This window comes from Meleagris gallopavo, chromosome 1, assembly GCF_905368555.1.
Source record: "Meleagris gallopavo chromosome 1, MGAL_WU_HG_1.1, whole genome shotgun sequence".
Taxonomy (NCBI): domain Eukaryota; kingdom Metazoa; phylum Chordata; class Aves; order Galliformes; family Phasianidae; genus Meleagris; species Meleagris gallopavo.
Window position 1 is genome coordinate 136,775,759 of NC_139404.1, and position 27,880 is coordinate 136,803,638.

General features: G+C 41.5%; 1 protein-coding gene across 1 annotated transcript; it reads right to left on the reverse strand.

Moving 5' to 3' along the window:
• Positions 1-76: 76 nt before the first annotated feature.
• RAB20 (RAB20, member RAS oncogene family) lies at positions 77-23,418 on the reverse strand. Its single transcript, XM_003207847.4, has 2 exons — positions 22,952-23,418; positions 77-1,195 (listed from the first exon to the last, which is right to left on the reverse strand). The coding sequence occupies exons 1-2, from the start codon at positions 23,250-23,252 to the stop codon at positions 675-677; spliced, it is 822 nt and encodes a 273-aa protein (XP_003207895.3). The 5' UTR covers positions 23,253-23,418; the 3' UTR covers positions 77-674.
• Between the last annotated feature and the right edge of the window lie 4,462 nt (positions 23,419-27,880).

The window sequence follows — 27,880 nt, forward strand, 5'->3', positions numbered from 1 at the left end:
CTTTAGCCACAAAAAAGAGCTACAGGAGACTAAAAAAGCCAAGCCCACATTAGAATTCACAGTAACAAAGCCTCCATTTTAACAGTACATATCCACAGTGAATTTAATAGCACAGCTTCAGAATCTTACAATGCCAGACCTGACAGTAATTTCTTTATTAGCTACATATATAAATTATACCTGGATTTTCTTTTTTTCTTTTTTTCTTTTTTTTTTTTTTTAAGAATAAAAAAGGTACCATGCATTCTATCTTCCAAAGTCAGAATCACAAGGGAAAAGATGATAACCATTTGAAAGCTGCATAGATTATACAAATAGATTGTCTACACGTAACATGAAGTGGCGAGTCATTAAAAATAAGACTTCTTCTAAACTGTTCAAATGATTGTCACTATCAAATGTACCAACACAAGTTGCCCTCAGAGCCCTTGGAAACTGGTACGTCCTCCATCACTTCATCCCATTCTCATACACAGAGTTTCTCAGAAACATTTAATGCTCAGGAGACTCCATGGTGTTTTTTCTGTTGTGTTTAGCGGTTGTTTTGTTTTTTCTTCTTCCATGTAAGCCATTACAGTCTATTTATTCTTTGCTTTTTCCTCTCTGGAGTGCTGCAAACACTCCTCTGTTTGCCACAGTGGGCAGACCCTCACCCTTTTTTTGCCACATAACTTTCAGGCACAACACCCAGATTTTGTCCTTTTGGCCGGTTTATAGTCAGTAATGTCTACAGTCTGCGATGGTCCCTCAGCTTTCTGCCGTACGATTATTGGTACGACCATGTCAAACACAGTTTCAAAGAGGTAGTCCACCTTATATCCCGTTTTCGCACTGGTCTCAAAGCACATTTTCTCAGCGGCTGGAACATCCTTCTCATCCAGCATTTTGTATTTCAGAATCTTCTTATAGAGCGCAATCGCATCCTCCACGCGGACTTGTTTCCGTACCTTTGAGCTGCAGCTGGCAATGGCCTTCTCAGGTCTGTTTTCATCAGGTGGCAAAGCACAGTCATCGCTGAGGTCCACTTTATTCCCAACGATTGCAAAGATGCAGTCAGCACTGGCGCTGTCTGTCAGTGCCAGGAACCTGTCCTCCAGCTCCGCCAGGCTCTGCAGGCTGTTCACGTCATATGTCAGGATGACGGCGGCTGCTCCTCTGCAGTACATCGATCCCAAGCCATGAAACTGTTCCCGGCCTGGAAAAGGTTTAAATGTTAGTGTGCAGGAAGCTGCATTACTAACAGAGTTAAAAAGTTTCAGAAAATTCAAACCAATTCCACATGATGTTTTTTTTTTCCCCTTCTTTCTTTTCTTTAAGAGCGCAACAGTGCCACAGAGCAGCTCAGCAAAATGCAAGCTGATTCAGAGCAGAGAATCTGTAAAGATGAGCAACCATGCAAGAGTGGAAAAGCAAACACAGTTGCAAGAAGAAAAAAATAAATTAAAAAAAAAATTGAGTATTAATTTATGCCCCACGAATGACCATCCTGCTCACATCCACATATGTCCCATTTCACCTATCTAGTCATTTATAAACACAAAATAAGTTCTATTGTGTTGAATTCTGCTAGAATTCATAACTAGATACATGTTTTCTAAGTACATCCAGTTCAAAAAACTTGCATCAAAGTTAGCAATTCACTTCTCAGATTTTGAAAGTTGGTGGCAGCCTCGGCTGCAGCAATGATGAGATAGCACAGTTTAGGCTCTTGCGACGCTGTTTAATATCTTCATCAGTGACCTGTATAAAGGGACAGAGCATACTCTCAGCACGTTTGCAGATGATACAAAGCCGGGAGGCATGGCTGAATGGCAGCACAGCCTTCTGGTGTGCCAGAAGCAAGATCTGGACAGACCAGATAGTTGGGCAAAGAGGAACCTCAAGAGTTTCTATAAAGGCAATTGTAGAGTTCTACGCCTGGGAGGAATAACTGCACAAACTGTACAAGTCAGGTGTTGATCTGCTGGAAAGGAACTCTGCAAAGAAGGGCCCAAGTGCCCTCGTGGCTGACAGGTTGGTGATGAGCCAGCAGCGTGCCCCAAGATCAAGAAGGCCAATGCATCCTAGGGTGCATTAAAAAGAGCATGGCTAGGAGGTCAAGGCAGGCAATCCTCTCTGCTCTGCCTTGGTGAAGCCACATCTGGAGAACTATGTCCAGTTCTGGGCTTCCTGGTTCAAGAAAGACAGGGAACTTCTAGAGACTCCAGTGGAGATCTACAAGGATGATTTAGGGCCTGGAGCATCTCCCTTATGAGGAAAGGCTGGGCTAATCAGCCCAGAGAAGAAAAGACAGGGGGATCTTATCAACATTTATAAATATCTAAAAGGCAGTGGTTAAGAGGATGGGGCCAGGCTCTCTTCATTGGTGCCCAGTGATAGGATGAGGGGTGGTGGGCACAAACTGGAACACGGGAAGTTCCATCTGAATATGACAGAGAACTTATTTCCTATAAGAGTGATTGAGCACTGGAGCGGGTTGCCATAGAGAGGCTGTGGAGTCTCCTTCTCTGGAAATACTCAAAACCCGCCTGGACACTTTCCTTCATGACCTGCTCTAAGGAACCAGCTTTAGCAAGTGGCTGGACTAGATGCACCTCCAGAGGTTCCTCCCAACTCCTATGGTTCTGTGATTGTGATTTTGCAAGCAGTTTAGTCCTGTGCTACTCATCCCCAGTTCTTACATACATTGGCTTTACAGGAAGAGACTCCTGATCTTTAGAATATGGCATGGTATACACCTGTCCCACTTGTACTTTTTTAATGCATTAAACACAACATAAATGAACACTAATTTCACTTTAACAGTAATTTACTTTCCAATTTACTTGTCCTGTTCATTACTCAATAACCAACAATCAATAGCCACATTTTTCTTCCTCTTCATCGTTCAGTGAGTATCTTAACAGCACTTCCAGCTAAGCCTTTCTGGTCTCCTTCAGAGCTGTTTCTTGGAAGACAAAACTGGGAGGTGATCAATGTTTATCAGTAGTTACAAAGGGACTAAGCGAAATGAGACACAGGAAAATGTTTTCCTTTCCTACAAGAAACTGCAACTTTCCCTATACATCTACAGCATATGGAATTTTGCTCCAGCACCTTCACTTTTCTTCTCAAAACTGGATGAAGATCAAATATGTCAGATTTCAAACAGCCATCAAGGTCAACCTTCAGTCACTACCAAACAAAACTGTGACTGAACAAAGAAAAGGAGACAGCCAAGAAGGTGGCTCCGACTACACTCTTTCAAACATCAAACATCATAATTGATAAATTCTTTTCATACAATCTCTTTGCACAAGGCCTCCATTTACAGAATGTCTGGAAATTATCTGGTTACTTTTTTTTTTTTTTTTTTTCTTTTTTTGCAGGAAGCTACTGATCACTGAGAGTAACAGTATCACGAAATCATTGCAAGTGACTGTTGAATGGGAAAGGTAGAAATTCATGCTGAAAAACACAGGTCAGCGTACATTAGGAAAAACAGAGGTGTAAAGGAAGATGCTAAAGATGCTCAAAAATACAAAAACCTTTGTGTGAGTAAAAACAGTGGTATCTTTCAGGCTGGTGAATGACTGAAAAAGAGTATAAATGGACGTCCATAGATTCATGTGTAGTCTCCACTCCTTTCTCATAACATAAAAAATGGGGATCTCTCATCAAAAAAGCATGCACACAGTTAAAATACTTTGAAATACTTCCTTACACGGTGAATAATAGGAAATTACTGTCATATGACATTTCAGCAGTCAAAAGTTCAATGAATGGCCTTCAGGAAAGCATTAGGCAAAGCTTATGAAGAACTGCATCTGGGCAATTTTGTGTAACTTCTGATTTGTTTTCCTCCAGCAAGAAGAAATTCTTTAACCAGGAACATGGAAAGAAGAGGGCAAAAAAGAAAAGAGATGTTCTTGCTTGGTAAGGGAGAGGAAGATTGGGGTGTAGGAGAGATCACTGCTCTCCCACATTTCACTCTAATCCTATGTCCACTTTTGTGCTTTCAGTCACACTACAGCAGTCTTTAGAAGCCTGCGATTTTTCAGCAGAAGTTTGTGCCATGACCTACTTAGTTTTCCCCAAAATCCCGATTATATTGTGGTCTGGAAGCCACAATGGAACATATATTCTCCCTATTCTCCCACTTGAATTGCCTAAGCTAAAAATCCAGCCCCCAAAATCATTTGCTGCAGCAACTGAATAGTAGAACAATACTACTGCTTGTTTTATAGAATTTGTATGCTAATCTAATCTTGCACAGCATAATATAAACTATGACACAATTACACTTTAACTACAGACTGACTGTTTCTACAGCTAACATATTGTTGAAAAGGGGGAAAAAAAGCAAAAGGAAGAATTTGCTTTGCATAAGGGATTAATTATATCAGAGGAATTATGGGCAGTCTTTCTCACTCACCCACACAACACAATCTACATAAACATGCAGAAAAATGCATAACTCACTTTTGCTGCAGTCCATCTCCTTGTACACATCACTTGTAGCACTCAGGCTGGAACACCCCTATAGGCAGAACGTCCCCAGAACTGCCCAAAGCATTTCAATTACTGCCTTAGCTATTCCTCAAGGTGCCAGCCAATATAATAAAAGCCAAAATAGTATCAGACATTAACATGAACTATCTTAATGCACAGTCACAGAATTGTCGAGGTTGGAAGGGACCTCTGGAAATCATGAAGTCCAAACCCCCTACTGAAGCAGTCAGCCACCTCTTCCCTAAGGTCAGTTATTTTTTGGTCTGGAACCAATGGGTCCCACTCCAACAACGTGTTTTTTTTGTTTTGTTTTAAACACCTAAACAGTAAACGCTGACTCCAAGAATTAAGCAATTTCACTACTGCAGAAAAAGAAAAGCAAAAGAAAAGAAAGGCAGAACTATATCAAATAATTTACAGTCAGAGGAATTCCAAGTACAAATCAACCACAAAGGAATACTAGGGAAAATTTTAAAGCCAAGCAACTAAAATTAATTTCCATTTTTCATTTTCACATTTTGTCTTATTTATATCAGTTTAACAACCCCAGTGGGCATATAATTATCTGCAGCACCATTTGTATTTCAGAGGCTCTTCCAACAATTACGTGTGGTAGAGGCATCACACACCCAGGAGCAGTGCAGCCGAGGAGCTCAAAATCCAAACTCAGTAACACAAAGTTCATAAGGATTCTGTGGGAGAAAGAAGGGAAAAGCAGATCTTGAAAGAGAGGGGGCTGAGAAATGAGCAAGGCTCAATTTAAAGACTGCTTGAGCAACGGTGGATGCCCAGGCTTGGTCAGCTAGCCTCCTGCAGCACCCTGCCTGCTGTTCCTTGGGTGAGAGCCCAAGCAGTCTCTGAAGTGCTGTTGATGTTTGGTAGGGCAGAAGATATCCTCCAGACAGATCTGAACGCGTTTCTCACCTACTACCTCTTCAAAGGTTTAAACTGCACCTTCTAAAGCAATGCAGCTTCCCACGCATAGTTCCAAGAAATCCTCCACTGGAAGAACGAGTTTTAAATCTCTCAGTATTGGGCACAGAGAAGAATGCAAAGCAGCCTTTCCCTCTTGAGGGAATAAAACACCACAAATACTAAAGAGCTAAAAAAAGATCTTCCAGATAGCACTGAAAAGAGTGATGTTGTTATTCTGATGTCAAAGTCAGAAAGGAGTTTCCAAGTTTCTGAAGTAAATACATAGAGTGGAAAGGTAGAAGCACATCAGTACTGTATCTAAAATTAACAAGAGAACACAATTGTCAAGACAGTTTTGGAGACAGTCCATAGGACCAGATCTCTCCCAAGGCTTTTCACTGCTGTTCGAGCAGGATTATAATCCAAGCAGAAGTCAAGAAGAAATAACACAAACATAAGGTATCTGCTACGCTTTCCCTTTTGATTTCTAATTCTTTTTTCAAGGAGGGTGTGAATCTGAGCACGCACAAAGTGGAACAGGAATTGTGCCCTAAGGAAATAGCCAAGATAGGAAAAAAAGAAGAAAAAAGAGAAAGTATGATACCCACAAGACAGCTCAGAGAACAGCACCAGAAAGAAGTGAGGATTCAGCTGCAGTGAGAGGAAGGTTCAAAGGGTGACCCTGTTGCCACTGAGTTGCTTCAGCAGGACCATCCGCGTGATCGCAAGTCTAGACAAAGAAGATCCTTCTCAAGAAACACATTTCCTTCTGTTTGCAGATAGAGCAATAAAGTTAGGACACTTTACATGACATTAGGGGAAACCGAGATCTGTGTTTGTGCATGTACACCAAGCTATGTGCAGACTATCAGAAAACAAGCAATAATGTCCTTGAAGGTTTCAGGAAAATTCCCCCACCCACAAATGACCTGGGCTACAGAGTTCTGACACTGATGAAGTCAAAGTTCTTCACTTCTTGTTCAATACTGAAATTTATTCGTTCTAGGCAGTTTTATCATGTCTCCCTTAAAGTCAGGATCCTTATTAAGACGAACTGGACTGTGGTTGTGGTTATCTGGGGATAAAAGTAAAGCTCTCCATCACAAAGGATTAACATGGAGGACATAAGTAGGAATTACTGGAAACAAGTAAGTCTGAAAACACCAGATAGCTCAATTTTTACATACCCAGAAGCTGTCTGAATACATGACTTCCCAATCCATTTGAAATGCCAACATTTGGGTTTGCTTCCAGACAAAATTCCCAACAGAATAAAAGTCTTTGGGGAAGAAAAAAAAAAAAAGCAGAACAAAAACATGATGCCATTGAACTTTGAGTAACCAGAACATTCATTTAAGCTCCACCTTTCCCTAGCAGAATACATTCACAGTGTTATATTATAGAACATAATTGTGTATGTGGAAGCTTCAGAACACAACAGACCTCAAGCTCTACTGAAAATCAAGACACATTTATTTTATTAGCTCTCATTGCTCAGAAATTAATTAATGTTCGAGGTGTGAACTGCGTCCTACTTCAGGAGCTACTATTTAAGTTATTAAGTTATGGATATCTTGGCCAAATAAGAACATAATTTAAACATTGGAAAGTACAGATCTTAATACCCAAAGGGTTTCACTTTCATCTTGTAAAGTAGAAAGAGTTGTGCGGGGAAGAAGAAAATAACAGCTGCATTGGTTATGCGAACAAAGGACAAAGGAAAATAATTCAGTAATTCTGAAGAAAACCCACCAAAACCAAACAGCCAAGGAAGAGATCTCAACACAGTGTGTGGCTGGGAAAAGTCTACTGCATCTCCAAATGTAACTTACTCTAATTGCTAAGTCAAGTTTCTGTCTCATATTAAAGAAAGACTTAAAAGGGCAAAAAGAGTCACCCTCATTCCATAAATCTCCATCTAGGCTGGACTCACTGATCCTTATTGGTCCCTTCCAACTTGGGATATTCTATGGTTCTATGCTCTATGTTTTTGACTTAAAGAACAAACATGTCCAATTCTGATGGAGTCTGAGGTTCCAAATATCCTGCAAACATCCCCACTCTATAAACACAAATCATTTTAGGCCTGTAAAGCTATCTTTCTGCACGGCAGCCATTGACTGCTGTGTAAATTCTAAAATGCACCTTTCTAGTTTGCAACTAACAAAAAAAAAAAAAAAAAAAAAAGAAAAAAAGAAAACCAACCAAAAAAACATCTTCACTTTCTGCAAAAGAGTAACTGCCCAGGCACTGTTTTTGGTATCTGGTTTTTACTAAAGTTCTTTTCACACTTTAATAACTTAGAACATGAGGTCCAGCATCAGAAACCACGCAGTCAGCACATGGGGGTTTAAAGCTGCAGTCATCCTGAGGCATTCAGAGATGGCAAGTTAGGAACGTTCGAAGTGTGACTGGGTCTAAGCAACAGCTCAGAGGCGGGCTCCCTCCCTGTAACCTGGGGCTTATTAGTTGATCTGCTGCAAGAGAGGAGGCTGAACAGTCCTGAGAGCACAGCACCTTGCCCTCGCATAGAGAATCAGCATAGAGATGCTGTCAAGGAAAGGCTCCTGGTTGCAGTGGGAAGGGTTTGTGCAGCCACTTTGGAGCTTACAGGTGTAGTGTTCCTTAACTTGGCATCATGGACACACCAAAAGTAATTCTTACTGGCTTACTGTATTCAAAAGAACTGTTAGGAAAATGAACGGTAAGTTTTGGTTTGCTATTTGCCTGTTGTTTGCAGGTTACATAAAAAGAAAATTGCAACAATTCCTCTGTGCTTCAGAGATGCCCATGCTCAGCTGAAATACTGATGAACTCACTCATGAATTCTTACATTAAAAAGTGTATGAAAATGATAGGTGTACAACTGCATTCTGTTTTTCTCTTATTTACATTACACTTTCAGTATTCTGCAGAGAGGTTAGGATCAGTTGAGATGTAGTGACTGCTTCCATCTATTACTAACAAGGAGACAGAATAATTGAATAAGTGTTATTTATTGCTACAGTAATGGTAACCAAAATGATTTCAAGGGATGGAACACCCCTCCTACGAGGACAAGCTGAGAGAGCTGGGGCCGTTCAGCACATCCTCTAACTAAAGAATATTAATTCATCTAATAAAAAACAGCTATAACCTGATTTCTTTGCCTACTTCTTCCTCCTCTTTAAATATAATAGCTAAACCAAAAATAACTGGTACACCATAAATAAGTTCTGCTGCAGGCGTTTCAGAAGAGGTGGTCAAATATGAAACAGGTAAAAGATTTTGCCCTAAAATTGTAGCCATGTCACCTATCTTCTAAGATAGGAACCTTCTCTTAAGAGGATTAATAATTTTCTCTTAAGAGGATTAATAATTTTCTAATTTTAGCGCTTCTTATATTCCTTTAGAAATTCAAGTTTATTCCCAGTCTTTTAAACAGGAAAGTCACCTTACAAGCAAGCTAAAACAAACAATAGCAGCAACTGTAATTTATTTGTTTCTGTTCTCACAGTTTCCATCAGGAAAAACTGCTCATGACTGTATTTTGGCTTTGTTTCCTTTTTTACTGCATGCACATACAGTGATAATAGCACAGTCCCTCCCATGACAGCCCTCACCAGCTAGGGAACTGTCACCATCCTTCTCCATCTTTCTGATGGAAGAATCTTTCATTCCTCCTCATGACTGGAATGTCCCAACCAGTCAAGCAGTTTCAACCGACTGCTTAATGGCTATTAAAGCATCAATTTGATTAGCATTTCAGAAGTGGTATTGTAGCACAATTCACATAGAACAATTCTTCCAAAGAAGTTCACTTAAATGGGCCTTTTATTGTTAGGGCAAATAGCACAGTGGAAAGTTACTCAAGAACCACGTCCGCATAGTGCACTCTGAGTCACATGCCAAGGGCCCTAAGGAATCAGTTAATGATCTACAAGATCATCTGAGTTTTGGCTGAAGATGATGTCTTGTTGCAACAAAAGGGCACACACAAAAATCCATTTAATGAAAATATCATAAAGAAAAAGAAATGGTAACTTTTGCTAGAGGGTTAGTTTTATTTACTAGCCCCTGAGGTTATCTTTCTGGATACTCACTAGTAGAAGCTACAAAATGAATGCCTAGTCACAACAGTTTTTCTGTTATGCTAAAGAAATGACTCAAAAGACGTGAGCTTAACTCACAGCATGCCTTTGAAGAATCTACAACTGAAAATAATGGGTAAAATTTTGCTTTGGGTCGTTGGTAAGTTTTCTGGGTTTTTCTGTTTTGGTTTGCTTATTTTTTGTTGTTGGTTTTTTTCTTTTGGGTTGGTTTTTTTCTTTTTGGTTTGGTTTTTTTTTTTTTTTTTTTTTTGACAGTTAACAGTGTGACAGTTTGAAAGAAATGTGATTTTAAGCTTCTTAATCTAAAGGCAGCTAAACTAAAACCAGGTCCCTAGCCACTGACATCTGTGCAGCTCAATCCACTATTATATCCCTCAGAGCACACCGAGTCCCAGAAGTATTAAAAAAGCTGATCAAATCCTCTCATCCACACCTCAGGTACAATAAACATCACTCAGTCATCTTTTCAATTCTTGTACTAGTCATATTACTCAGTTTCAGCCCAGAACTCTTCCAATTCAGCCTTGAAAATTTTCACTCCGTAACTGGCAATGAAGACTTCCATTTACTGGTTCTCAAAGACAGACCTGCTGTACACGTTTATAGGAAGGAGGAGATGGAGCTAACAAAGAAGAGAGGAAAGAAAAGGATTCACAGGGTAAAGTCAGAGATAAGCAAATGTAATCCTCATTCAAGTCTCCTGCATAACGATATATGCACAATGATGATAGATTTCACTTAGCCCTCACCTTGTGATAGAGGAAGAATTTGTATTTCATAAACCAGCCAGAGAAGTTAATATCCACAAATTAATCTGCTTTATTTCAGCTTTCAGATTGAATTTTTATAAGAAGTTCAGGAAATACCCTGTTCCAAAAAAAGAAAAAAAGAAAAAAAAATAAAGCACCTTCCTGTATTACTCTACAACCAAGATCACAGAACAGCATCACTAAGGCTATGTAGTCACTTGAATCCTTCACAGTTTTCATTGCCCTCTACACTTCATAAACTTCTCAGAATAGTTCTCGGGCTCCAGGACACCACAAAATATCAAGGGTTCAGTTTGCCATCTGTTACCAGGTCAGTGGACCTTGTAACAAATACATACTGTTGCCTGAACAAAATCTAGCTTGGCAATCAGTCTACCTTCACATGCAGCCATATGCATTTGTTTAGGTTGCCTATTTTTGTACAGAGGCTTACAATTGAGTGTCTTTGGACTAAGTGTACGCTTGTGATACTGAATCACGAATGCCTTCACCAGCCAAAGGAACTGCACAGCTCCTATAAAAAGAAGGATAAACACTATGAGAGAAGAACTCTATTCACTATAAGATTTAGACCAGGAATTAACTTAAACTTTTCTGCGGCACAATGGAATCTCTTCTGTTGCATAAGCACAAAATTCTTTTTCTTGCTGGTGAGAGTAAATGAAAACATAGCTTTCTATTAACATAGCTAAGTCCAAGCTTCTGATCTCACAAGAATTTTAATTTCAAAAGCAAAGTCCCCACAGACAGATCAATTTTATGTATGCTTTCTATCCAAAGATTTACATTTAAATCGTATATTATTATAGCACAAAACATTACATAGAAGAACGTTCTTAACCATGGTATCTAGCATGCTTTTTGCCAAAAATAACTTTGGGTAGCCCTGCAAAAAAAGCCCTATTTGCAGTGAAAGATCCCACTGACACCGCTGCAAGTAACTTTTTCATTTAGCTAGACAAGACTTACTTTTCCTCAAGCCACTCATTTGATTTAATTCTTTTGATATGTATTTAGTTTTAAAATGAAAGAAAGAACTGCAGAAGCTTTGAGCAGTTCACGTATTTTCAGCTGTCTGGAAGTGCAGTGCCTTGTAAATGAAAAATAGAATTGGCCTTGCCATGTTGGCCCAGCAAACATATCTTGACTGTATCTGCAACACAGACAAGAAAAAAAAAAAAAATGTCCCTGGTATTTCTCTATTTCCCTACAAAAATGGGAGGAAGTCTTCAGAGGAAGACTTTTCAGCTTAACATGGAAATCTGGCAAAAGAAATGAGGCAATGCCAGATTTTTTGCAACATTATCATTGCATTTAAAAGGGAATACCAACTCCAGCTGAAATCTAACATCAGCTCCACCCTGCTGAAGCTGTGGTAGAGCATTTGAGAACGAAAATTATGAAGCTTCTGCGCAGCTAAACTAAAGCGTGAGGAAGAGAGCAAGGTTGAAGCTAGAAAATTGACTTCGAATAAGTGAACTGTAAGCATCAGTGTACCATTCCTTTATGTTTAAAAGACAATTTATAATTGCTACCTAAAAAAAAAAAAAAAAGAATTGGTCATTTGGCAGATGACCTACTTAATGAAAGGCTTGATTAAAAGCAAACCATCAGTAGGAAAAAAAAAAAAAAAAAAAAAAAACCACACAACACACTTAGGATTTACTTTGGAAGAGCTCTGTGGGTAGCAATAGCATAGACTCCTTAACTGCTTCATGGTCAGCTATTGCTCAGTGAAGGAAATAAGGCCAGTGAGGGGGGTGTGGAACCACCCCAGCCATGCGAGACTCAGCCCTGGGTTGTGCAAGAAGCCCTTTCCCCTTAATACCCTCTGAAGCACCTCTCTGTCACCTCAGAGAAACGTCCCTCCTGCAGAAAAGCAATTCATTTGCCACAGGACTAACTCCAAAAGCAGCTTGTTTCCTTTCCAGTACCCAAAAATTGATCCTTTTTCCTTACAGCTCCTTCCCGCAGAGGAATAATCACTACAGATAATCCCACCTCTACGTGCAGAGTTTGGTACCGACTCCTTACCTGCAGACAGGAGATCTTCAGAACCCACAGTCCCTCTCAGTGTTTGCTCTCCAGAAGGAGAGCTGGTCCTTAGCTCAGGCAGGAATGCATGGCTGGGTTTGTTTTAGCACAGCTCAGGGCCCCAGAGGTCACTCCACACACGTTGGGTATTTTGTGTTGCTCAACAAGGAGCTGGCAAGTCAACTTGGCTTCCAATTCACTCGAGCAAACATTGATACAGGTGTGATATTTAAAACAAAAATCAGAGATGGGTGGGGTTAATTGAGATCACCCTCCCTAAATTACATCAAAAAGCCCTCTGACCCCCTATTAAGTTCTCTGGGAAGACAGCAAGTGAGTGTTTGCTTATTCCCTCACAAATGAGAAATGCTTCCTATTTTTCTTCATTTTTATTCCTGTTTTAAGTTTACTTAGGTTATTCAGCTCCTCATTAGATATTTTGCTTTTGCCTTAGTTCTTTTTACAACCTGCTTTTTAATCTTTTAAATTCCTCTCAAAATTCTTTGATTGTTGTTGAGTTTTTTTTTGGAGAGCAATTGCATACACACCAAGTCACTACAATATGATACATCATACCATTCTTTGAGTGAGGAAATACCATAAACTTAAGAAACACATCTTAATTAAGGACAGCATGGCTTTGTTTGGGACAGACACTGGCACCCTGCAGCATTTGGAAAGGGATGCTTTTGCCCTGAATACATTGGCTGTGGTTCCTTTTGGAGATGAAATTACTTACTAAATCTTACCTGGACAGTACCTATATGAGGTACCAATACCTCAAGCATTAATTCCATAAATTACTTCCATAAACCTTTTATCCTACCTATACATTTCCAAATTCATGGGGATTAGGTAACAAAGGAAGAAGAGGGCTAAAATATTTCCAAACGAACAAGCTTTTAGAATCAAACTTTAGTGCAAGACAGCAGCTGAATTCCAGTAGTTACCACTGTTTGCCACTGGGGAAAAAATAAAAAAATAAAATATATCATTAAAATTCTGAAAACAAAAAAATCGATATCAGGATTCATTAAAAAAAATCTTATTTGGGGGCTGACATTTCTTTTTGCCAGAGGTGACCCTCTGCACCACATGTTATAACACTGAGAAATAATTCCTGCATGCATAATGATTAAGACAAGCATCTGAGCCACAAGAGGAAGCCCTGCTTATCAGATCAACAGCAGGCACCCAAAGACGGTCTGCCCGGGCACATACTTGATATTACCTCTTATTTCAGGTGAAATTAAACCCTGCTGTAGTAGATAACTGTAGATTAGCTCCTGCTTTCTAACACTTAGATTGATTTTATTTACTGTCTCAGTGGTTGGCAACCCTGCCCATCACGGGAGGATGGAACTAGATGATCTTTGAGGTCTTTTCCAACCCAAGCCATTCTATGATTTTTAAGCCAGCCTTTGCTAGCAATTTGAAAAAACACTAAAGCCTTGCTAGATGGGTAGAAGTAGAATGAAAGATACAGATTCTGGAAAGTAAATAAAAATCAACTTTAAAAAAAATAATAATAAACTCATATTAATAACAAGGGACATAAACCTAGTCTCACTCAATAGTCATGTTTTTAATTATTTGTTCCAATATCGATTCATTTATAGGCAGATTCTCAACAAGGACCATACGCAACTCATTCATGCAGAATGTATCCTCAAGAAAACTACAACTGCTCCTACCCATCACAATCACAACCAGCTTAAGTTCAGCTGCAGTCTTCCTCACCGGCTGTCTCTGGATAGCTGCTCTCATCAGAAGCAGAAGTCCCATTGACCCAAAAGTCTGTCCTCAGCAAGCACCAAAAGCAGGACTGTACCAGAGGGCTGCCTCCTGGCTCTTACGGGAGAGGCTCACCACATTCAGATAACCTTTATCACAGGGCACAGAGCTTCTGCTCTCAGAACACATGCTGGCGGAGATGAAGATGTGGCTTTGCATTTCCAGCACTTCTTCCTGCCAGTTCCACTTCAGGCTTCTCTGCCTGCATTCTTAAGAGCATATTTAGTACTCACTGTGTGAAGACATTAGTTAAAGAAACAAAAAGTTTAAAACAGGCACAGTAAAAATTGATTTTGCCTTATTAATGTTACCCAACCTGGCACAATGGGAGTAACACTAACACTAAAAACTTTTTTTTCCACTTTAAAGAAGATGAGGCAGCATATCTAGGTCAAAGAGAGAAGGCAACATCTGGTCCACTGCCACTGGACCTCCAATGTTTAACAAAAACCAAGAAATTGAGCAGGGTGACATGGGAAGGGCATTCATTGCTAAAAGAGGAAAGGAGATAAGGGGAACAATAGGAGCATAATACATACAGCTATCTGCTGTGGGAGGGAAAGCTGACAGCCTACAGAAAGTCTGATAGAATGCTTGTTCCTCCTCATAAAAATAAGAAGTAATTATATGGAGGTGTTCAAGGCCAGATTGGATGGGGCCCTGAGCAGCCTGGTCTAGTATTAAATGGCAAAGTTGGTGGCCCTGCATGTGGCAGGGGGGTTGGAGATTCATGGTCCTTAAGGTCCCCTCCCACCCTGGCCATTCTGTGATTCTGTGATATGGGCAGGGGCCAGAGAGGAGTGAGTAGTCCAAGGTGTTTTCAGTATCACTAAAGATTTTTTTTTAGTAAGCAACAGCCTGAAACAGCTTCTCAGAGAGGATGAAAAAAAAAAAAAAAAAGAGAAAGAAAAGAAAAAGAAAAAAGCCTCATTTTACCAGTTATTTTTTTAAAATGTGTCCCACTGCAGTGACCCAAGAGATTTGACAATCCCTTTTACAAAGCTTAGAAGGTGATGACTCAACGGTGTAGAGCTCTCTTTGCTTGTTTTGTGGTTGTTTTTTTTCACTCTATAAACCACTATATATTCTGTCACGTCTTTGTTGGTTGTTTTTTGTTTTTTTTTTTAAAGGACCAAAATGTTTTCTTTGAGAGCAAAAGGCAGCAGAAGAAATGGAAACAAATAACAAACTAAAAACCCTAAAATATAACTAAAGCCTTCTTTCTTTCTAGCTTCGGCAGTTAATGGGAGAGTAACAACAGATTTGTACACGCAGATGACAGACATCACTTTAAAGAACAGAAAGTGAACTTTGAGAACTTCCACAGCATAAAGTGTCGTAAGGTGCAGCCAGACAGGGAAGTCGGGCAGCCCAAACCCCTGGGGACACGGGAGGAGAGCTCCATGAAGGTCAATTCAACAAGGGCACAACACCAGGTGTGCACGTTTTTTACATTGCTGTCGTTTAGTGGACTGAGAACGTGACCGTAAGCAGGTATCCAGAGTTGGTTGATTCCATGTAATGGAATTCATACACGTTTTAGACATTTCTTTGCTTTTAAAGGCTGTTTCAATGCATATAACTTTTCTTCATGAGGTGTACTACACTCCATTTACCTTGCCTCTCCTAACAAGCTTTTTCTTTGAGATGTCTACTTAACATTTTTACAGGAACAGCATTTGCCTGAAAGCCTAAGTCATCCTTTGCTTTACAAATATAATTAAGAGAAGAATAAAATCTCAAATATTTAAACATCTACAGATGAATAATTTATGACTGAAAGCTCTTAAGCAGTCATCAGCTGCAAATGGTAAAACAAATATGTCCTTGCTATTTCAGCAGTACTGAAAACCATTACTTTTAAAACAAAGTACACAAGAGCAGCTGGATGGCTGGAAAACACCTTTTCTCTGTTTTTGTACTTAAGTACAAAAAACGTGGTTAGGAATATTAAACCATATAATGAATTGCAGAAATAAATGCCATTAGATCAGCTGAGGACAGGAGATGCTGAGAGAACAGGGAAAAGTATTTATACCAGATACTTAATTGCTACTGAACAAAATTATTCCAGTCTGAAACTCATTAACCTGCAGACCAGAAAAAAAGAAAAATGGTATTCTTTGCAGTTGAGGATGAGTTTTTTTCATGATAGAAAAAAAGAAGAATTTGAAAGAGCTGAAACGGTGGGGAGAAGTGGGATCTCAGTGCTAACAAACAGAAAGAACCTGAAAGCACAGAAGCCTTAATTCACAGGAAGACATTTTCTGAATGTAATCTGTTTAAGTATTGAAAGTCATGAACAATTCTCCCAGAATCCTGCACATGGAATTTCCACCATGTTACAAACTAGTTTGAAATGTATTTTTGCTCTAATGAACTTAGAATCATAGAATCACCAAGATTGGAAAAGACCCACAGGATCACCCCGACCAAACCAGTCCAACTTGCAGAAAAGGAAAAAGCTCAAATAGACATTTTGTCTTTTTGCATTTTATATATAAAACAGTAATACACTGGAGCTCAGACAGGTCTCTACGCTGTCAGAAGAGTCCTTCCATAACTAGCTCCTGGATGGCCCATGCAAAGCCCACTTCAAGTCTATTCTGTTTCCCAAGAGATGGGACAGATACAGCTGAATATTCATTCACATCTAATGATCTATCTCCCCTTAAAAACAATATTAAGACGTTCTTTTCTGGATTGATTTTTTCCATACCAAAATAGCTTAGTAACATTAGAAAAATCTTGTATATGCTTATTGAGTTGGCTGTCCTAAGAGATATTGTCTTCAATCTCCTGTGCTGAAGCATGGCAATTTACTTGCATTGACAGTTTGGTCAAATTTAGAGGGGAACCCTCTAACTCTTTGACCACCTCTGCTCTCAGCAGTACCACTCAGGTAAACTAAGTTTAATCACCAATTTCAAGTCTCATTTTCTAGAACCCTACATCTGCATGTGAAGTTACACAGTGTAACACGAGCAAAGCAGAGAAAGTAATTTATCACAAGTTTGACCCTAATGATCTAATCTCAGGATGTTCTACACAATGTTCCCTGGAAGAAGTCTAATCAGTCAGACTTGGGAGACAAAAATGACTTTTTATTCCATAATTTCTAACAGCTCCAGAAGTATCCACCACAAACTCAGTAACTTTCCTTACAGAAACGCAAACAAAGGTTACTTGTTTAGACGTTTTGCAACATTACAGCATGACCCAGACAAAGAATGGCCAAGTTCACCTTCAGCTCAGCAGTGAAAGAATGCCATAGGAAAAATCTCCTGGAAGCTCACATGGCTACAGGCTTCAACACAAGACCATACCAAACAACTGTTGTGCACCAGACAACTAAACTATGATACGTAACTGAAGTGTGAAGTAAAAATACACAAATTAGTTCAACTACCAGGAGCAGCTCGACCAAAGCAGTGTGGAACTGACTGTGAGTCTCCCTAGCTTTGAGATTTGTGCACCGTAAGGTGTACCTAAGCATAGGTGAATCAAGACGACCACTCAACATACACTCAACAAACACTCAAATTGGAAAGCTACAGAACTAACAGCTAGTTGCCTATCCTGTACCATGCTCAAAGTAATTGGAAAGCTATGAACTAACAAGTTGCCTACCCACTATTTTGAGAACCCACTGTCTCCTTCCTTCTGAAGAAAAGAACAGAAGCCTACATAGTCAATAGACGATGACACAATCCAGACTGCCTAAGTTCAGGCACCTAAACATACAATACTAATTTTAAATAAATATTTGTTTTTCATTCTGGTGCCTAGTACCTCAGAAATAATCAGGGCTATACAAGAAACTCTCCCTGATGCACGTTCACCTGTATGTTACAACAAACTACAGTTTATCCAGCTGAAGAGAGAATAATGCAAGCAGAAAAAAAGCATCCCATAATGTTTCATCCCCATGTCCTTCCCTCCACCCTAAAATTGTTGAAAGAAGCAGCTCAGGTATGCAGATGACCGATATTAAGCTCAAAATGAAGAATATAATAGGGCGTTAGTAATTTGCTTTATTGTACAGAATACCTATTTAAGCCTTTGTACATATCCAACTAGCAGACTAATTTACTGAAGCAAATAATTCAGTTTGTGGCCATCCTTCCAAAATTTTCTCCAGTTTTTCCCACCGTACTTCTGATTCACCAGGAACATGTATTTCCATACATTTGCAATTTCACTTCCATTGCCTGACTAGCCATTATTCTCTTACACCGCTTTCACAGATTTTGTTGGTATTGTCATGAAGCAGTCATCACTTAAACTAACCTTTCAGCTATCAAGTCAGTTTTGGCAGAGATATCTGGAAAATGCACTTCTTGCTTTAATAAGCAGGGAAGGAAGGATGCAATGCCAGAGACACAAGCTCTTCATTATGAAGATTCTCATACTGCTCCAACCTACAGCTTTAGCCAGGAATAAAGTTCAGGTTACTGATACAATTTGAAGAGTCTCCTTGAATCATAAAGTCATTTCCCACTTTGGCTAGACCAGTGGAGTCACATTGCCTGCTATTATTAAATACCACATGCAAAGCATGGATTTAACGTGGGAGTCTGAATACAGAAGTTACCACAGAGGTTCATACATGGCATTCATCTTGGCCTGTATCAAACACAGTAAACAAAACAAATGGTTTACTCTCCCCAAAGACTTGCCATTCAAGAGTCTGTACTAAATATAAACACTAGAAGCAAAATTCCTCCTTCAATAAAGTGAGATGGCCATATCTGAGTAAACAAAATGTGCAAATTTTATCTCCCATTTTGTGATGTTTTCGTTTTTTCCCCCCGCAGTTCCTTGTGACAAGGCATTTCCAAATTTTTACTAAATCCCTTAATGCAATGTTTCACAACAAAACTATGCTTCTATGGATGTCCTGAAAGCTAAACCTTTATTCCTGCTTCTGAACCTGCTTCTCAGGTTCTAGATACAGAGTAGTACTCCTCACTAAAAGACCCATGATGCTCAAGATACTTTTTGAGGTGCCATCTTCTAAATCCTTCCAACAAACAACCTCCTCCAACATACCTCATCACATATTGATCAAGATCCAATCTCAACTGCTGCTGTCACCCTACCCTCAGCACAGAAAGGCCTTTCTTCTGCCTCAGGTCATCTTAGGCTTCGATAAACCACCTCGTCTGTAGTTTCTTCTCTCCCACTATAGCCCTCCATTTCCAAAATTGAGAAACAGCAGAATATTGAACAGAGTGGATACTATCAATCTTCTTCCCTGTAAAGAAAAGATATGTTTTAATTCTACTGTTCTGTTTCATCATGACAGAGGACCACGTTTCCTTCTTACCTACAGACAATTTTCAAGTTGTTCACACCAAGTAACTTTAGCCTCTGGGGCAGAAATGAGACCAAACTATCTGGGCTAACCCTGTACTCCAAATGAGTGAGTCATATGCCAACCTACGTTCCTCCTGAGAACTTCACCAGTCACCTGCTCCCTGGGAGAAAAACGTGCAGAAGGAAGCGTACGTCTACACAGAAAGAAAAACCAAAGTCAAGAGGCACAAAAACTGAGTGAGGGAGGAATCAGACCACTACAGTTCAACTCTACCTCTCTGATAGCTGAATACTGACAGAAGAAAAGTCAAATCAATTCTCCCAATCAGACAGCTAGATTAAGATGAGAGGAGGAAAATAAAGGAAGTTTGCTCTTCTAGTTAACCTTTATGTTTCCTCATTATCACACTGCATGACTCTGCTGGTAAATTCAAAAGGTGACTTCTGTCTTATAACACAATCATTTCAATCACAAAGTGAGTTCTATGGCATACTTCTGATTAAATTACTGGTCTGCTGCTTCATTCCAAGGGACCAAAACAGGAGACACTGATTACTAACAGTTAAGAAACCTTGCCTCCAGGAGCATCGCTAATACATCAGATAAACAAGCGTCAAGTTAAAGAGACTGAAAACTAACATACAAATGAGTTCTTTTTGAAATATTAAGGCATCAGAAAATATACCTGAAAATCCCAAACACTCCCACAGAATTGTTATTGCTACATTCCATGCACTTTTAAAAGTGGAGCAGGGCTGAGACCACCAGAACTTCAGGATGTGTTTGCAGTACCAGAGATAAAAGGCTACATACTAGCTCAGTGCTGCACGCCACTGATGCCCAGCAGGAAGTTTTGGGCTACTACACAACTGCTGTCAGCACTGTCTAGAAATCGTTATAGCTATAGATAAACATATATACATACACATACATACATACATATGCACATCCTTGCACATCCTTGAGTCTCCAACCTCCAGTTCTTTCGCAGGAGGAAGTTATTCTGGCTGATGCTGTTGCTGAAGTTTCTTGGTTATGAAAATTATTTCTTCAGTCAGGCCACTAGGAAAGTCTCAAAGCATACACTTGTGTGCCTTAGTGACAAGGTCTGTATCTAGAGAATAGTCCTCTAAAATGCATCAAAGGTTCACAGTTTCTCTATTTTTTGTTTGGTTCGTTTTTGTATAGTTTAAGCACATCGTTTTGTTTGGTTTTGCTTTCTAAATTCCTTTGAGTTAACTGACTCAAAATATAATTTGTAGCATCTGCTCCAAGAAAACAACAGCAGCCACACTAGGTCAGACACAAGGCCATCTAGCCAAGCCTCTGACAATGGAGAAAACAGCCAAGAGCAGATGGCTGGAAAGAATGTCAAGAACAAAGCAAACAATGCTTATCTCAGGTATTCTTCCATGTATAGCTTATTTGCCTCCTTGAGTTGGATGCAATATCCAAATGACTTTTCTTAATCATCAGATTGGAAAACTGGAAATGTCAAATTACTTGCTGCTAGAATTTACATTAAAAAAAAATAAAATCAAGTCTGACAACTTCTGCATACCCATTTTACAAGGCTTGAGGATAAGAATATGACAGATTTAGATTAGACTAAGAAGCTGATCTTTCCAGGATAAGGATGGGTGTGAACATAGAACCAAGAGAAGACTCCCACCTAGAATAGTTCATTTGCTTTTTAGACTTAACTTGGCAGAACATGCACATTTCCATGGCTTACTGAGCAGTAGCAATCTAGCAACGTACACTCTAAACCTTTTAACCTACAGTTTTAATCATTTCTGAAAAAAAAAAATGAGAGATATTTCTGAATAATAGATCAAGAAGTAATGCAAGATCAACAGTGATGAGTATAACTGATACATATTTTAAATAATTCAGATCAGCACTTGAACTGTTGTAATATTAATATCCACATACACTTAACCCACAGTCCATCACTGCTACTGTGGATAAACTCATCTATCACTCAAGTGGTCTTTTCCAACCTCAATGATTCTATGATTTTATTTTATGAGGTCTAATACCTCATGAGGTTAAAAAAAAGAAAAAAACATTATATTGTATTAATGTTTACCTTGTTACAGCCAATGCCTAATCCATGTCAGAATAACAACCGTCCAAAGAGAACATAAAATACGGATGACTTCCACGGAGGTAACAGTGCTCAAAATAACACTGATAAGAGATAACTAAACAAAAGACAACCATGACATTCACATACAGAATACAACACGGAGTATAAAAATTAGACCATGCACTCAAAGAATCACGAAGGTTGGAAAAGACCTCCAAGATCATCCAGTCCAACTGCCCACCTACCACCAATATTTCCCCACTAAACCATGTCCCTTAGTACAAGGAACGTATTACAAGTATATCCAAGTACAGTTAACCCTGTATAACTGCATTTTGCTGGAGCACTGAGCTAATGCAGCAGTTACAGCCAAGCACCCCCTCACTTCCTAGTCCTAATGTTCTCAACTGCTGCATGTACAAGTAAGCATAACGGACCGCTGGGGCACTGCAGGGCTAAGACAGACATCTGCCGTTGGCACTCAGTATTCAAGAAAGTAGGACAGGTGCAAATGTTGAACTGCAATTCTGTCATATTGTGGTGCTAAAGCATTTCTAATCTCTGATCTTTTATTTCTGGAACTTCGACCCTTCTGCAGGAGCACAAGTCAACAGTGAGACCACCCAAGAGCCAGCACCTTTGGGAGGCGAGGGAGAGGACACCAAGCTCAACGCTAATTCCCAACCAAAGAGGAGAGCGGGACCACGCATGACGGTGCTCCCAGTGCTGGATGCTCTTCAACTGGCTCTGCCTATGCAGATTCAGAAATCCTGCTGATGATCGGGAAACAGCAGGAGCTCTCAGCATGGGGTGTGAGGGAACCCAGACCACTAGGAAGCGACCATCTCTGACCTAGCACTCCAAGGAAGGAGCCACCTGGCTGCTTCATCTGACTGGCTAAGATGCAGCTCTGGGGCTCCTCCAGCTTCCTGCTCCAGCCTCAGCTATGTTGTATAGTAATACATTGCAATTATAGACGCGAAATAAATATAAAAATAGAAAGGCAGATCAGCATAAGAAATCCTCTTGGTGAGACAGGACTTCAGTGGAACTACTGATAGAGTTTTCACCACAGTACTAGATTAAGAAATGCAAAAAGTAAAGCCAAAGTAACCAGGTCTCCTACACGTCTCCTCCACACCCTCCAAGAAATCTCCACGCAACTCTTCAGCAGTTTCGCTCCCCCTCTTCCTCCTTCTCAATTCCTGGCACAGGAAAAGCCATGTTGGATTAGATTGTGACACGAAGTGACACAGCGAGAGAACTTCCCTCCCCGGCGTCCCGAGAGGCACACGGAACACGGCGGGGCTGCGGAACGCATCAGTTGGCGCTGAGGAACCGTCCCGGGCGGGCAGCGGGGCTCAGCCCCTGCCCCTGCAGCCTCGCCAAGCCTTAGTCTCGCACGACAGAAAGCCCAACCCGCCCACACAGCCCCTCGGCCCACCTGCCGTGTCCCAGATGGAGATGTTGTACGGCCCCCACTGCTTCAGGTAGAAAGCGCCGCCGACCGTGCTGACGGTGTCCTGGAAGCGCCGCTCCATGTAGCGGTGCAACAGTGAAGTCTTACCCACGTTCATGTCCCCCAGCAGCACCACCTTCCCGTCCGGCTTCTTCATCGCGCCGCCGGGCCCCGGAAGCGGCGGGACGAAGGCGGCCCCGCCGCGGGCAGCACTAAGTCGGGGCTCCGCCGGAGCCGCCGCCGCGATCCGGCCCCACTGCACCGCCGCCCCCGCTGCTCCTCCCATTCCCCCCGGCCCGGCCCGGCCCGGCCCGGCCCCGCTCCTCCCCCGGCCGGCGCCAGGGGGTGGGACCCGGGCGGGAGCTGCGTGGCTCCGGGCCTCAGGCTCGGCCCGGCCGGGAGATCGCGTTGTCCCGCAGGCTTTCGGCCGGGTGCCGTAAGTCAGCCCCGCTCCAGCCCGGGGGCACAGCTGCAGCCACCGCATCCCCACAGAGCCAGCCGGCCCCTCCTGAACCGGTCCACCTCCTGCCGGCTGCTCGGGAAAACTTCCTGAGAGGATTTGGTGGGGCTGGGGGAACGGGGAGGGGAAGCAACTGTCAGAGTACGTAGCAGAGTTACTAATCGATCAGCTGCTGATCACCTTTGGTACCGCTCTTTCGAATGGCAGGCATCCATGCAGAAAGAGAAAGCAGGGAGCCCGTACCAGCAGAGGGATCCTTGCTGTAACTCCTACTTCATGCATTGATTTACTGTCCACGTAATAAAAAAAAAAAAAAAAGACCTAAAACTCAAGTATGATTATTGATTTACAGCTCTGCTTCCGCTACTAAGTCATGGCGTTTGGAGCACTTAAAGCAATCATCTCCGTATTTAGCAAGGTTCTGTTGTACTTGAGTTGCTACTGATGCACTGCTGAAATGTAGCTCTTTGTTGTGCTGAGAACAGATATCAGTAGCTTCTTACGGTGATACAGAAAAGTTAGGGCAGAAAACAGGTGCAGCAACATTTTTTTAGTTAATAATAAATAGTGTGTACTATAAAAAGAGAACACGGTGCCCTTAACAGATGTTTTCTGCAGTGTCTTGAAACAGAGACCTGTGTCTCTGCACTTTTGAGCTTGTGTGTTTCAGGCTAACGGGATTCAGTCAGAGTGAGGACTCCTGTGAGTGTCACCAGCAGCTCCCAGCGATAATGTTACTTTTGTACATTCACCATAGCCTAATAAAGGAGACTGCAGATTGAGGCAGCCCAATGGGCCAGGCACCACAGCATATGACTGGCTGAGCCAGGGATGCACCTCACCACACTGCTATCGACTTTCCATGCACTGCTCACTTCAAAGTTCGTCTCTGTTTCATAGGAATTTGCCCCAAATAATAGGCTGCAATAGGGTCAGAGAGTACTGCACATTGTTTCAGATCCCTAGGAGGATTTAGGAGAAAAAGCTGGTAATGTGGGCATGCTCCCAGTATGCAGAAGTGTTCTTGAGGTCAGGTTGTAAAATCCTCCTGCCAGCCTGGGGAGAACAGGTTCACCAGGCCCAGCACAGTGCCCCATAAGAATGCTCTCCAGTCTCCAGTGAAGAATTCAAGTCGTATGTTGTTCAAGTCAAATAGCTCATGATACACTGTAATGCAATATAGATAATAACAGAGCTTGGGTGACAATATTTGGAGAAAAAATAAGAGCCTGTAATTTGCTCTCTAGCCTTCAGATGTATAGGCTTGTTGCAAGATAATTTCCCAAATCTTTGAGTTTTCTTGGGAGCTCCCCATGGTGATAAGTATGGGCATGAAGAACATAGAAAGTTGTTTGACAGGAAATCACGTGGAACACGTTCCTGTTTGGATAGCAGCTCACCTAGGCAGGCTGTGGGTGTTGTCTGGGGCTTTGTTTTGTTTTGGTTTTGGTTTAGAGCACCTGAGGACATCATGTAATTACAGCGAGGCTGCTCATTATCCTTCCTGGCAATGTGGCGACGTGGCCACCGTGCTTGGTCTCCAGATGGTTTGGAATTCAGACACTTGGGACAGCTTTCGGAGGTGGGCGGCACACTGCATTCTCTGTCTGATTTCTGTGCTAAAGTAAAATCCCTTTGAGAGCAGGAAGGTCAGCCTGTGTGCCAGCCAAAAAACCTGAGCCAAGAATCACTGTAGAGGCACCAGAGCAGTTCAACTTTCTAGTATCCTGCAGTCTGAAAGCTGCCTAATTTTGCTGGAGAAAATTAGAGCCTGTTTATTTGCTCCCTTGCTACATTTCCCTACGTATGTTCATATATCCCTGAGTATGTTCCTATGGCAGGATGTCGTCCTTCCCACAGGCCCCATTTGGTCTCAAGGCGACAGGTGTTTTGTAAGTTCACATGGGGTGAAATGTTTGTCACAAAACAGGCTTGGTTTTTGCTGAGCTGACCTTGTTTTGGGGACAAATTGAGCAAGTGGTGGAAGGTATTTGCTACGCCAGCTACAGCTCAAGTGCCCCAGCACGTCATGAGTGTGCTGGGACCTTGTTAAATACCTGTGTCTATCTCTGTTTTACTTCCTCTCATAGTGCCTCTGTGTCCTTGGAATGTTGAATCCCACCACCAGCATGGAAATATTGCAGGGGAGCTGAATGGGACTGTTTGTAATGATAAAGGTGGTGCTGACAGAAACACACTGCTCTTTAAACACAGACAAATCCATACAGCAGGGCTGTGTGCCTCAGTTATTCAAAGAATGCTAGGTCAGGAGGAGAGTGACAAGGAAGGCCCAGTCCTCAATGTCAGATGGTGGTGGCATTCTGCTTTGTGAGCTGCCCCTTGGTGAAGTATGAGGTCACCGCATGACCTGGAAACAGCTGGAAGTTTTTGAAGCATGGCAATATCTGGCTTTGTTTGTGCTTAATGTCTTCCTTTATGACTTCTTTATTTGAAATGAGCAAATAAGTGTTCATGCTCATTAAACACAGGCATTCCCACTCATCATCCCCTGAGCAGCTCTAAATACAGCTCTCTCTCAAGACACTCTCTTTTAAGTTGCAAAGCCCAAGAGAACCATCCATTGCATTGCGTATTTATCCTTAAATAGACTAGATTCATGCTCTTCATTCCATGGATCAGTCCACAGCCTACCTTCCCTCCCTCATCAAAGCAAATTACTTCATAAGAATAGTTAGTCTGCTTTCTTCCTCTTTTCTCCCTCCCCTTTTCCCTCCCCTTTCCTTCTTTTGAGGCCACCAAGCTCCAGGTGGACCTGGTGAGCCTGGTTTCTCAGGAGGTGTCCCAGCTCTGCCCCACTTCCAGCCACCCGCCCTCCAAGCTCCTCAGCTGCAGGGCCGCTTTCTGTCAGAGGTGGAAGGAGCATGTGGCTGTGTTTCTGCTGCCTGGCAGTGTCTGAATCACAGCACATTGGAATAAGGCCTGTGAGTCAACAAGCTTGTCATGGAAGATCCTGATTGAATGATTAGAATTAGTCTGTGCTAACTAAGAAATCCTTACATGAGAAGCATAAGGCCACTTCAGCTGTATGGTCACTGAGAGGTACACTCTGCCTTGGGGCTCAGATGATAGAGATGCAGACAAGACCAGGGACTGAGAAGAAACTTCCCTCCCTATTGCCTCAGTCAGAAAGTAATCAATTGTGGTTCAAAGTGATTGCACAGCCAGCAGTTCTGGCAAGTGTGCAGTATGTGAGTTTGACATACACTTCTGGTTTCTGACTGCAGCATTTAAAGGTCTCAATGAACTCCACTAACATAGGATAAACCAAGTCTATCTTACTACTGTATTATCCTAGAATTCAAGAGAGCACTGTGTGTGTAAGGGAAAAGAAATTCACATGCCCACAAGAAGTCACAGAAGTATGGCGTTTTAAATGAAGACAGGCTGAGGGAACTGGGCTTGTTTAGTCTGAAAAAAAGAAGGCTGCAGGGTGATCTAACTTCAGCCTTTCAGTACCTAAAGGGAGCCCACAAACAGGAGGGGAGTCAACTCTTTGAAAGGCTAGATAACAGCAGGACAAGGGGAAATGGTATTAAGTTGAAGGAGGGAAGATTTAGGTTGGATGTCAGGGGGAAGTTCTTTACAGAGAGAGTGGTGAGGTGCTGGAACAGGCTGCCCAGAGAGGTTGTGGATGCCCTGTCCCTGGAGGTGTTCAAGGCCAGATTGGATGGGGCTGTGGGCAGCCTGGTCTCGTATTAAATGGGGAGGTTAGTAGCCCTGCCTGTGGCAGGGGGGCTGGAGATTCATGATCCTTAAGGTCCCTTCCAACCCGGGCCATTCTGTAATTCTTTGAAACGATTTCTTAGGATTTTTCTCTTTCCAGCATCATGAAAGCAAGAAGTTAGCTGATAGAAGTAAAACTGATTTTGATCTACTTCTTATAAAATCTTCAAGATTCTTATATCCTGTTTGTGACAAACAGGTCCACATCTACACAGAATCATAGAATCCTTAGAGTTGGGAGGGATCTTTAAAGGCCATCTAGTCCAGCTCCCCTGCAATGAACAGGAACTACAGCTAGATCACGTTGCCCAGGGCCTGATCCAGTCTCCCCTTGAAAGTCTCCAGGGATGGGGCATCAACGACATCTCTGGGCAATCTGTTCCACTGCCTCACCATTGTCACTGTAAAAGACTTTATCTCTAACTCTAATCTACTCTCTTTAAGCTTGAAAGATCTACATGAAGACCTACATGAAGACCTACAGACCTCAGCAGCATGCTGGCATGAATCTGAGCGCAGGCCTGACAGAATCAGATGGCACAAGCCCAGAGACCAATAATGACATGAGCCTAAATGAATGCAACCCGTGACCCTTAAATGTAAACTTTCTGGCAGTTGGAAAAGCTTTTTTTTTCATTTGCAATACTGTCATATTATACATATTATCATTATACTTCAATTCTAAGTCATTTCTTTAGGCTCTGAGCCAT